Source organism: Ranitomeya imitator, chromosome 1, assembly GCF_032444005.1.
Source record: "Ranitomeya imitator isolate aRanImi1 chromosome 1, aRanImi1.pri, whole genome shotgun sequence".
In the NCBI taxonomy this organism is placed as follows: domain Eukaryota; kingdom Metazoa; phylum Chordata; class Amphibia; order Anura; family Dendrobatidae; genus Ranitomeya; species Ranitomeya imitator.
The window spans coordinates 506,079,589-506,092,820 of record NC_091282.1 but is presented as its reverse complement, the minus strand read 5'-3'; the positions used below and the strand labels follow the sequence as shown (position 1 = coordinate 506,092,820).

The following is a 13,232-nucleotide window of genomic DNA, read 5'->3' as shown; positions in this document are numbered from 1 at the left end:
CCTCTTGTGCGGCACGGTATCAAACGCTTTGGAAAAATCGAGATATACCACGTCCAATGACTCACCGTGGTCCAGTCTATAGCTTACCTCTTCATAAAAACTGATTAGATTGGTTTGACAGGAGCGATTTCTCATAAACCCATGCTGATATGGAGTTAAACAGTTATTCTCATTGAGATAATCCAGAATAACATCCCTCAGAAACCCTTCAAATATTTTACCAACAATAGAGGTTAGACTTACTGGCCTATAATTTCCAGGTTCACTTTTAGAGCCCTTTTTGAATATTGGCACCACATTTGCTATGCGCCAGTCCTGTGGAACAGACCCTGTCGCTATAGAGTCCCTAAAAATAAGAAATAATGGTTTATCTATTACATTACTTAGTTCTCTTAGTACTCGTGGGTGTATGCCATCCGGACCCGGAGATTTATCTATTTTAATCTTATTTAGCCGGTTTCGCACCTCTTCTTGGGTTAGATTGGTGACCCTTAATATAGGGTTTTCATTGTTTCTTGGGATTTCACCTAGCATTTCATTTTCCACCGTGAATACCGTGGAGAAGAAGGTGTTTAATATGTTAGCTTTTTCCTTGTCATCTACAACCATTCTTTCCTCACTATTTTTTAAGGGGCCTACATTTTCAGTTTTTATTCTTTTACTATTGATATAGTTGAAGAACAGTTTGGGATTAGTTTTACTCTCCTTAGCAATGTGCTTCTCTGTTTCCTTTTTGGCAGCTTTAATTAGTTTTTTAGATAAAGTATTTTTCTCCCTATAGTTTTTTAGAGCTTCAATGGTGCCATCCTGCTTTAGTAGTGCAAATGCTTTCTTTTTACTGTTAATTGCCTGTCTTACTTCTTTGTTTAGCCACATTGGGTTTTTCCTATTTCTAGTCCTTTTATTCCCACAAGGTATAAACCGCTTACACTGCCTATTTAGGATGTTCTTAAACATTTCCCATTTATTATCTGTATTCTCATTTCTGAGGATATTGTCCCAGTCTACCAGATTAAGGGCATCTCTAAGCTGTTCAAACTTTGCCTTCCTAAAGTTCAATGTTTTTGTGACTCCCTGACAAGTCCCCCTAGTGAAAGACAGGTGAAACTGTACAATATTGTGGTCGCTGTTTCCTAGATGCCTGACCACCTGCAGATTTGTTATTCTGTCAGGTCTATTAGATAGTATTAGGTCTAAAAGTGCTGCTCCTCTGGTTGGATTCTGCACCAATTGTGAAAGATAATTTTTCTTGGTTATTAGCAGAAACCTGTTGCCTTTATGGGTTTCACAGGTTTCTGTTTCCCAGTTAATATCCGGGTAGTTAAAGTCCCCCATAACCAGGACCTCATTATGGGTTGCAGCTTCATCTATCTGCTTTAGAAGTAGACTTTCCATGGTTTCTGTTATATTTGGGGGTTTGTAACAGACCCCAATGAGAATTTTGTTACCATTTTTCCCTCCATGAATTTCAACCCATATGGACTCGACATCCTCATTCCCTTCGCTAATATCCTCCCTTAAAGTGGACTTTAGACAAGACTTTACATAGAGACAAACCCCTCCTCCTCTCCGATTTTTACGATCCTTTCTAAACAGACTGTAACCCTGTAAGTTAACTGCCCAGTCATAGCTTTCATCTAACCATGTCTCGGATATTCCCACTATGTCAAAGTTACCTGTAGATATTTCTGCTTCTAGTTCTTCCATCTTGTTTGTCAGGCTTCTGGCGTTTGCGAGCATGCAGTTTAGAGGATTTTGTTTTGTTCCAATCTCCTCACTGTGGATTGTTTTAGAAATGTTCTTACCTCCCTTCTGAGTATGTTTTCCTGGGTCGTCTTTGTTCGAGTCTTTGTTCGAGGTAAGTTTATCATTAACTAGGATCCCCAAGTCCTTCTCCCTGTCAGATTTACCCAGTGGTTTCCCGTTCAGTGTGTAATGGTGATATTGATTCCCTCTTCCCATGTGTATAACCTTACATTTATCATTGTTAAACCTCATCTGCCACCTTTCAGCCCAAGTTTCCAACTTATCCAGATCCATCTGTAGCAGAATACTATCTTCTCTTGTATTAACTGCTTTACATAGTTTTGTATCATCTGCAAATATCGATATTTTACTGTGTAAACCTTCTACCAGATCATTAATGAATATGTTGAAGAGAACAGGTCCCAATACTGACCCCTGCGGTACCCCACTGGTCACAGCGACCCAGTTAGAGACTATACCATTTATAACCACCCTCTGCTTTCTATCACTAAGCCAGTTACTAACCCATTTACACACATTTTCCCCCAGACCAAGCATTCTCATTTTGTGTACCAACCTCTTGTGCGGCACGGTATCAAACGCTTTGGAAAAATCGAGATATACCACGTCCAATGACTCACCGTGGTCCAGCCTATAGCTTACCTCTTCATAAAAACTGATTAGATTGGTTTGACAGGAGCGATTTCTCATAAACCCATGCTGATATGGAGTTAAACAGTTATTCTCATTGAGATAATCCAGAATAACATCCCTCAGAAACCCTTCAAATATTTTACCAACAATAGAGGTTAGACTTACTGGCCTATAATTTCCAGGTTCACTTTTAGAGCCCTTTTTGAATATTGGCACCACATTTGCTATGCGCCAGTCCTGGTTAGTCAGTCCTGCCCAGCTCACCAGCTAACCCTATAAAGCCCCGTTATAAGGAAACACAACAAACACTTGTGGAACTATAAGTCCCAGCATAACCATATCATTTTGGGCTTACAGCGCAGAGCACCTCTGCGACACATACGGTCCATTTACAATAATGCCAGTCCCTAATTCACCATCATAATTATGCCTCCAAGTGCATCCTGAAGAGCACACACAGCGCCCCCTTGCTGTAACATGGGTCACTGCATCACAATAGGCAGCAGGAGCTTGAACACTTAGGGTATGTGCCCACAAACCGGAGTTGCTGCGGGTTTGACGCAAAGTACTTATGCAGTGTCAAACCTGCAGCGGCCAGATGTTACAGCATAGTGGATGGGATTTCAAGGAATCCCTTGTCCACTATGCATCCACAGACACCTGCAGATCACTCCCGAGAATGACAAGCTGCGTGTCTTTCCAGACTGCAGCATGTCAGTTTCTCTTGCAGAAATGCTAGTCTCCGCAAGAAAAATTACATCAATAGAGTGTATTGGACTTGGTGAATCTGCATAGTTTAGTGAACAGATGCGGAATCACCTGCGATCAATAGACGGCTGTGCATTGAATGCAGTGAACATATACTGCGTCTAAAGTTCTGCTACATCTGGATTGTGGGCAACTGGCCTTATTTGCAATGGAAGGGGACCTAATTACCCGCATTAATGTGAACTCTCTGCTACATTTAATGGGACAAGAGCGTAGACTTCAAGAATAGAGGCTTTTTATAGACTCTTCGATAGCCAGTTTAACCCCTTAGTGACAGAGCCAATTTGGTACTTAATGACCAGGCCAATTTTTGCAATTCTGACCACTGTCACTTTATGAGGTTATAACTCTGGAACGCTTCAACGGATCCCGCTGATTCTGAGATTGTTTTTTCGTGACATATTGTACTTCATGTTAGTCGTAACACTTCTTTGATATTACTTGCGATTATTTATGAAAAAACGGAAATATGGTGAAAATTTTTAAAATTTTGCAATTTTCAAACTTTGTATTTTTATGCGCTTAAATCAGAGAGATATGTCATGAAAAATAGTTAATAAATAACATTTCCCACATGTCTACTATACATCAGCACAATTTTGGAAACAAAATTTTTTTTTGTTAGGGAGTTATAAGGGTTAAAAGTTGACCAGCAATTTCTCATTTTTACAACACCATTTTTTTTAGGGACCACATCACATTTGAAGTCATTTTGAGGGGTCTATATGATAGAAAATAATGAAGTGTGACACCATTCTAAAAACTACACCCCTCAAGGTTCTCAAAACCACATTCAAGAAGTTTATTAACCCTTTACGTGCTTCACAGGAACTGAAACAATGTGGAAGGAAAAAATGAACATTTAACTTTTTTTTGCAAACATCTTACGGTAATTCAGAACCATTTTTTTATTTTCACAAGTGTAAAAACAGAAATGTAACCATAAATTTTGTTATGCAATTTCTCCTGAATACGCCAATACCCCATATGTGGGGGTAAACCACTTTTTGGGCGCACCGCAGAACTTAGAAGAGAAGGAGTGCCGTTTGACTTTTTCAATGCAGAATTGGCTGGAATTGAGATCGGACGCCATGTCACGTTTAGAGAGCCCCTGGTGTGCCTAAACAGTGGAAACTCCCCACAAGTGACACCATTTTGGAAAATAGACCCCTTAAGGAACTTATCTAGATGTGTGGTGAGCACTTTGAACCCCCAAGTGCTTCACAGAAGTTTATAACGTAGAGCCGTGAAAATAAAAAATCGCTTTTGTTTACACAAAAATGATCTTTTTGCCCACAAATTCTTATTTTCACAAGGGTAACAGGAGAAATTAGACCACAAAAGTTGTTGTGCGAATTCTCCTGAATACGTCGATACCCCATATGTGAGGGTAAACCACTGTTTGGGCGCACCACAGAGCATGGAAGTAAAGGAACGCCGTTTTACTTTTTCAATGTAGAATTGGCTGGAATTGAGATTGGATGCCATGTCGCGTTTGGAGAGCCTCTGATGTGCCTAAACAGTGGAAACCCCCAAGTGACCCCATTTTGGAAACCAGACCCCTTAAGGAACATATCTAGATGTGTGGTGAGCACTTTGAACCCCCATGTGCTTCACAGAAGTTTATAATGTAGAGCCGTGAAAAAAAAAATCGCATTTTTTCTACAAAAATGATCTTTTTGCCCACAAATTTTTATTTTCACAAGGGTAACAGGAGAAATTAGACCACAAAAGTTGTTGTGCAATTTCTCCTGAGTATGCTGATACCCAATATGTGGGGGTAAACCACTGTTAGGGCGCACCGCAGAGCTTGGAAGAGAAGGAGTGCCGTTTTACTTTTTCAATGTAGATTGGCTGGAATTGAGATTGGACGCCATGTCGCGTTTGGAGAGCCCCTGATGTGCCTAAATAGAGGAAACCCCCCACAAGTGACACCATTTTGGAAACTAGACCCCTTAAGGAACTTATCTAGATGTGTGGCGAGCACTTTGAACCCTCATGTGCTTCACAGAAGTTTATAACGTAGAGCCGTAAAAAAAAAAAATTGCATTTTTGATACAAAAATGATCTTTTTGCCCACAAATTTTTATTTTCACAAGGGTAACGGGAGAAATTAGACCACTAAAGTTGTTGTGCAATTTCTCCTGAGTACGTCGATACCCAATATGTGGGGGTAAACCACTGTTTGGGCGCACCGCAGAGCTTGGGAGAGAAAGAGTGCCGTTTTACTTTTTCAATGTAGAATTGGCTGGAATTGAGATCGGACGCCATGTCGCGTTTGGAGAGCCCCTGATGTGCCTAAACAGTAGAAATCCCCCACAAGTGACCCCATTTTGGAAACTAGACCCCCCATGGAACTTATCTAGATGTGTGGTGAGAACCTTGAATGCCCAAGTGCTTCACCGAAGTTTATAATGCAGAGCCGTGAAAATAAAAAATATATTTTTTTTTCCACAAAAAAGATATTTTAGCCCCCAAGTTTTTATTTTCACAAGGGTAACAAGAGAAATTGGACACCAAAAGTTGTTGTCCAATTTGTCCTGAGTATGCTGGTACCCCATATGTGGGGGTAAACCACTGTTTGGGCGCACGGCAGAGCTCGGAAGGAAGGAGCGCCGTTTTGGAATGCAGACTTTGATAGAATGGTCTGCGGGTATTATGTTGCGTTTGCAGAGCCCCTGATGTACCTAACCAGTAGAAACCCTCCACAAGTGACCCAATTTTGGAAACTAGACCCCCAAGGAACTTATCTAGATGTGTGGTGAGAACTTTGAATGCCCAAGTGCTTCACAGAAGTTTAGAATGCAGAGTCGTGAAAATAAAAAATATTTTTTTTTTCACAAAAAAGATATTGTAGCCCCCAAGTTTTTATTTTCACAAGGGTAACAAGAGAAATTGGACCCCAGAAGTTGTTGTCCAATTTATCCAGAGAACGCTGATGCCCCATATGTGGGGGTAACCCACTGTTTGGGCGCACGGCAGAGCTCAGAAGGGAGGGAGCACCATTTGACTTTTTGAGCGCAAAATTGGCTGTCGTGTTTGGAGACCCCCTGATGTACCTAAACAGTGGAAACCCCCCAATTCTAGCTCCAACCCTAACCCCAACACACCCCTAACCCTAATCCCAACCTGATCCATAATCCTAATCACTAACCCTAACCATAATCACAACCCTTACCCCAAAATAACCCTAATGTCAACCCTAACCATAACCCTAATCAAAACCCTAAATCCAACACACCCCTAATCCTAATCTCAACCCTAACCTCAAACCTAACCCTAATCCCAATACACCCCTAATCACAACCCTAACCTTAACCCTAATCCCAAACCTAACCCTAATCCCAAGCGTAACCCTAATGCCAACCCTAATCCTAATACCAACCCTAATCCAAACCCTAACCCTAATCCCAGCTCTAACCCTAACTTTAGCCCCAACCCTAGCCCTAACTTTAGCCCCAATCCTAACCCTAGCCCTAAGGCTACTTTCACACTTGCGTCGTTTGGCATTCCGTCGCAATCCGTCGTTTTGGACAAGAAACGGATCCTGCAAATGTGCCCGCAGGATGCGTTTTTTGCCCATAGACTTGTATTGCCGACGGATCGTGACGGATGGCCACACGTCGCGTCCGTCGTGCACTGGATCAGTTGTGTTTTGGCGGACCGTCGGCACAAAAAAACGTTCAATGAAACGTTTTTTTGTACGTCGCATCCGCCATTTCTGACCGCGCATGCATAGCCGTAACTCCGCCCCCTCCTCCCCAGGACATAGATTGGGCAGCGGATGCGTTGAAAAACTACAGCTGCTGCCCACGTTGTGCACAATTTTCACAACGTGCGTCCGTATGTCGGGCCGACGCATTGCGACGGCCCCGTACCGACGTAAGTGTGAAAGAAGCCTAACCCTAAATTTAGCCCCAACCCTAACCCTAAATTTAGCCCCAACCCTAACCCTAAATTTAGCCCCAACCCTAGCCCTAACCCTAACCCTAGCCCTAGCCCTAACCCTAGCCCTAACCCTAACCCTACCCCTAACCCTACCCCTACCCCTAACCCTACCCCTAACCCTACCCCTACCCCTAACCCTACCCCTAACCCTACCCCTAACCCTAATTTTAGCCCCAACTGCTGTTCTCCTTCCGGCCGGCAGATGGAGACAGATGGCGGGCGCACTGCGCATGCGCCCGCCATTTTCTTCTGCTGGCGGCCAGGAGGAGCAGCAACAGGATCCAGGGACACAGGTGAGTATTGTAGGGTCCCCGAATCCCCCTATTTCTCTGTCCTCTGATGTGCGATCACATCAGAGGACAGAGAATTACACTTTACTTTTTTTTTTTTTTTTTGCGGTCGCCGGTAAACAGTTAATTACCGGCGACCGCAAAACAGGGGTCGGTAAAACCGACCCCGATCATGCTCTTTGGGGTCTCGGCTACCCCCGGCAGCCGAGACCCCAAAGATTCCCGCGGGGCCGGCCGGCGGGCGCACTGCGCATGCGCCCGTCATTTTGAAGATGGCGGCGCCCACCGGGAGACACGAGGCGCATCGGGGGAGATAGGTGAGTATTGGGGGGCCACCTGGGACCCCTTTTCTCTGTCCTCCGATGTGCGATCACATCGGAGGACAGAGAAATTAAAAAGAGATCGCGTTTTTTTTTTGTTTTTTTTTTGCGATCGCCGGTAAACGGTTAATTACCGGCAGTCGCAAATGCGGGGTGGGTTAAAACCCCCCCGAATCATGTTCTCTGGGGTCTCGGCTACCCCCAGCAGCCGAGACCCCGGAGAAAATCGGCCTCTGGGGGGCGCTATTCACATTTTCCACAGCGCCGTTAATTAACGGCGCTGTGGTTTAAGTACCCTTAGCGGCCGCCGTTAAAAGGTGTATCGGCGGTCCCTAAGGGGTTAAAAGCGGTACTTCTGCATAATAGCAACAACAATCCATCTGTTTCTCTTACTTATGCAGTAAGTCTGAAAGAACATATAAAAATAATGCGCTTTGTGCTGTCAAAAATACATTACAAAATCTATGAGTGGAATATTTGTAGCCTTGTTGCTTTGGGTTGCAGCTCGGCTATGCAAAGTTTTGTTGTTATCTCTACAAATGGGACAGCAGAGACAGAAGAGACCGCATAACCATTTAACAAAAAACAGTGACCACCAAGAAAAAGTTTGAATCCAGGAAGAAAGAATGTCCTGCATCAGGCTCTGGTAGATACAGAAAAAGTTTTCCTTCCACCACTCCACATAAAAGTTAGACTTGGTGAAGGTGATGTATCGTGATGGTGAGGATTTAGCATACTTCAGGATAAAGTTTCCACAAATAAGCGAGGCCAAGATCAAGGAAGGAATTTTCATAGGGTCACAAATTAGGGTAATTATGAAAGACACTGATTTTGACACAAACTAAAAGCGAGACTGAGGCACCAAGACATTCTTGATAAAAATCTACTGCCATCTACCAGGATGAAGAAGTTGAAACAAGAGTGAACACTTCAGCAAGACAATGATCTCAAACACACAGTCAAGGAAACTTTCCATTGGTTTCAGGTTACAAAAATAAAGCTGATAAAATGGCCCAGCTTATCACCTGCCCTGAATCCAATAGAAAGTTCCTAGTAAGATGTAAATCCAGGAAAAAGATGTGCACACTGTCACTGGGTTGGTGCAGGCATGAACAAAATAGTCCAAGTATGGGAAAAATCAGCCGCACTCAAATGGTTGAAAGTTCAGCAAACTGTGTAGTTTCTTTATTAACGTATACAATAAACATCACCACCAGGTGCTTTTTTAGGAGGTAAATGGGTGGCGGACTATTCAATTCGGGTAACGTTTCGACCCCAGCGGGTCTTTATCAAAACCTCACTGTAAAACAGATACAAACATATAAGTGAACTGTACATATATACATGTAATATATTAAAAAGAACCGAAAAAAAGGGAAAACAAGAAAAACAATAACAAAAACAACAATAACATCAAGTCCAAAATTCATAATGGTACTAATTGACAGCTGTAACAACAGTACTCTGTCCCATACAATTACAAGAACATGCTGTGGAGACCCTATCATAGGGGTGGGGAGTCCTCAATTTTTGCAGGTAGGAGCAAGGCTATTCCGGAGACACATAGTCACATAGAGCACATATACAAGTCTAAAACAGGAAAACCAGGTGCAGCGATCCGGTCGCTAATGAAATGCACTGACCTTATGCCAAAGAGGTAGAGGAGAGGAGAAAAAGCCGAGTTCCCATAGGGCAGTAGAGAGAAGGGAGAGAAAACAACAGGGAATAAGCAAATGACCAGTAAAACAAGTAAGCCACTGTAAGCAAGAGGAGAAAGACTTAATAATTACCAGCTCTGGTGGAGTTGTGTGGAAGCGCGTCCGCTTGGTGGGTGATGTAGGAGCAAATGTGTAAGGCTGCGAGTATTTATACACAGGACCCATATGGTCATATTCGGGTCTGCGCAGTGGCTCAGATTGGGAAAGAGGCTAGGAACGCTGTGTATTCAGACTGAGTCTGCGCTGTGGCTGCAGAGTAGACGCCAACAGCGTGATAGTACGGCGCCTGCGTAGTGTGCTCAGGGAGATATGCAGAGCCTCTGGCTAAAGCTACTGCAGGTAAGAGTGGAGTCTAAGTAACCAGCGTGGAGGGCTAAGGGAGCATGTATGTAAAGGGAGAAGTTAGGGAGTGTGTATAAAGAGAAAACAGAGAGAACATGAGAGCAAGAGGCTGGGAACCGGGTGTATGTGTATTGGAGGTATAGATGGAAGTGTCACAGAGACAGCGAAAGAAGATGAAAAAGGAAAAAATAAAAAGATATGAATAAAAGAATAAAAAATAGTAATGAAGAAAAAGAGAAGAGAGGAAGTCATGTATGCTTAAAGTAAGCAGAGTTATGCCTAATCTCGGTAAGCAAGCTAAAATGGGGGTATATACTCCCTCTAGTTGGGAGGAAAAAATAGAGAGTTGTACAAAAATAAAAAATTTTTTAAAAAAAATAAAAAAATAAAAAACTCAAAAAGTAATAAAATAGAATAAAATAAAGTAAAATAAAATAGAAGATGAAAAAATAAAAAAATTAAACTAAGAATAAAGGAATAAAAAACGACTAAACCAAAACTGGAAAGAATATACTAAGAAAAAAAGGAAAAAGAGGAGAAATCACAAACGAGGAAAAACAAGAGCGCTACAAGAAAAAAAAACAAAAAGGAAAAAATAAAAGAAAAAAACAAGTACACAAATAATGAAAAAAGGGATGTCAAAAAAGCAAATAAAAAGTAAAAAAATAAAAATAAAAAAAAGAAAAGAAAAAAGGAAAAATTAGGAAAAAAGTTTTTTTTAAAAAATGAAAAAACTAAAAAGAGAAAATAAAGGGGACTTACCCAGATCAGCCGAATAGAGGAAAAGAAAACCAAATACATATTTTTCTTATAATGCTTGCTCAAGAGGTCTGATATGGGAAGGAAGGGTGGAGACAAAAAGAATGACATAGGTTAGAAATGGGGGCGACCTTGACCGGAGAACCTGGAGAACCTGCGGCAGATATAGTTACAACATATCAAAGTTATGTATAGAACAATCCACTCAACTAAAAGATCAAATCTAATTCCCTGTTGAGGCCTTTGGGGGCCATAGTCTGTAGCGTATAAATCCAAAAGGATTCTCTTTCCTTCAGAAGTTTAACGTGATCACCCCCACGTCTGGGTTTTTCTACCCTTTCTATCACCTGGTAGCGGAGTTGGGAAACGGAGTGGTTGGCCAGAGCAAAGTGGTGTGGGAGTGGGAGCCAAGTTTTTTTCAGTCTAATTGTAGATTTGTGGCTCGAAATTCTGTCCCGCACATGCTGTGTGGACTCCCCTATATACAGGAGGCCACACGGGCATTTAATAAGGTACACCACAAAGTTGGTTTCACAAGTATAAAATCCATTAATCTTAAATCTCTTGCCTGTGTGCGGATGTAGGAATTCACTGGATCTAATTACATTGGCACAACATGCGCAATTCAAGCATGGGAATGTACCCATTCGCTGCGAGTTCAGGAATTGTTGTTTAGGTTGTTTAGTGAGACTGCCAATGTCGGCCCTGACCAGGGAGTCTTTGTAGTTCCTAGGTCTGCGTTTGCACATCAGTGCAGGTGTTTGGAAGGATGCTATTTGTGGGTAGGCTTCTGAAAGGAGAGGCCAGTGCTTGTTGATGGTTTTATAGATCAGTGGCATGATCGGGTGATGTGTATATACGAAAGGAACCCGTTCGGGTTTAGAAACGCGGGATATGCAAGGAGGGCTTTCAAGTGCCCTCTGTTTTTCCATTGTAAGAATTTTTTCTGGGTATTTCCTGCTCCTGAATTTTTGGGCCATGTCGTCCAACCGTGAACCAACCAAGTCTGTATCAGAGACAATGTTGGTGACCCTCAGGAATTGGGAGCGTGGGAGACTCTCACGGGTAGATCTAGGACGACAGCTTGTGAAAAGAAGTAAATTATTAGAGTTAGTGGGTTTTACAAAAATATCCGTGTCCAAACCCCCTTTGTCATTTTTGGTCACCAAGGTGTCCAAAAATGGGATTTTCTGGGTGTCACAGCTAGGGGTGAACTGCAGCTCTGGTCTGATGCTGTTGATCTGTGAAACAGAAGAAGAAAAAGTATCTGGTGTTCCATCCCATAGGCAGAACACATCATCAATGTATCGGAGCCAGCATTTAGAGTGTTTCCGGAACAGTGTGTTGTTGTAAATGTGTTTGTTCTCAAATGTGTCCATATAGATGTTCGCGTATGCTGGCGCCACATTAGAGCCCATGGCAGTCCCACAGGTTTGAAGGTAGAACTGATCCCCAAACATAAAAAAATTGTCCTTGAGGACTACAGAGAGAAGGTCTAAAATAAACTGCTGGGATTGTGGGCTAAGATCTAGGGTCTGTAGTAGGTTATCAACCGCCTCAAAGCCTAGTTTGTGCTTGATGGATGTGTATAAACTCTTGACATCAAGAGTAGTCAAAAGGCAATTTGATGTGACCGTGGAAAACTGCTTGATTGTCCTGATAAAGTGGCCTGTATCCGGGATAAAAGATTTCGTATTTTTAACCAATGGGGTCAAATACTTTCCTAAAAAAAAATGGACAGAGGTGCTAGGATGGAGTCTGTTGATGTGACTATGGGGCGGCCCGGGAGATTTGTGAGGGATTTATGAATTTTGGGGAGAACATAAAAGACGGGTATTGTGGGGTGTGGGTTAGATAGAAAGGTAGCTGTTTTTTGGTCAATGCATTCAAGGGCGAGGTACTTACTGAGAATAGTGTTGATCTTGGACCTAATCACAGGGGTGGGATCATGGGAGATTTTTAGATAAGTAGATGAGTCTGCCAATTGATTGTTGATTTCTCTCAGGTAATCGTTTTTATTCATGATGACTATGGCCCCACCCTTGTCTGCCAGCTTGATTACTATATTTTTGTTATGGCGTAGAGATTCTAAGGCTTGTCTTTCTAAGGGTGTAACGTTGTTTTTAGTTGGGAACAACCCCTTTTGTTGTTGTTTAACGAGAATATTTTGTACATCTCTATGTATTAAATCAATACAAGTTTTTGCTGCATGGTATGTACGTGGCGGATGGAACGAGCTCTTGTTAAATAAACCTAAGGATGAGATGGATAATTTGGGGATGGGGCTCCCTGAGTTAAAGGGAGGTCTATCCCGGACACGATCATTCTGTAGGCCAAAGTGTGTTTTTAATCTAATATTGCGAAAAAAATGTTGGAGGTCCTGCTCAAGTTTAAAGCTATCCCATGGGGGGGTTGGGCAAAAAGAAAGACCACATTGTAAAACAGAAAGCTCAGAGGGGCTCAGGGTATAAGAGGAGATGTTTATGACGGATTTGGTATCCCTACCTGCGACCTCGTCACCATGCGATCTGTTGAATTTACGGTACGATCTCCTGGTTGGTCTCCTCCTTGTTGTCGTGAGTTGCCCCTCGGAGGAAGTGCCTTGCCTAAAAAATGTCTCTGATAGTAATTGTGGGAAGAACCACTGCTGTCTGAACTGAATGAGCCAGGGCGACTTGTAGAGAATT

The 13,232-nt window shown here is 42.5% G+C and overlaps 1 protein-coding gene across 2 annotated transcripts in view; it reads right to left on the bottom strand.

Moving 5' to 3' along the window:
* The window catches only part of LOC138676828 (prostaglandin reductase 1-like), a 142,140-nt gene extending 132,471 nt beyond the window's left edge, over positions 1–9,669 (bottom strand). Inside the window, exon 1 of one of the 2 annotated variants that reach the window (XM_069766484.1) lies at positions 9,517–9,669. In XM_069766484.1, coding sequence (XP_069622585.1) covers positions 9,517–9,617 — 101 coding nt within the window. In that variant the 5' untranslated portion in view covers positions 9,618–9,669. Of the gene's footprint in view, positions 1–9,369; positions 9,394–9,516 lie in introns of those variants that run through there. The other variant, XM_069766491.1, reaches the window with a different exon arrangement.
* Between the last annotated feature and the right edge of the window lie 3,563 nt (positions 9,670–13,232).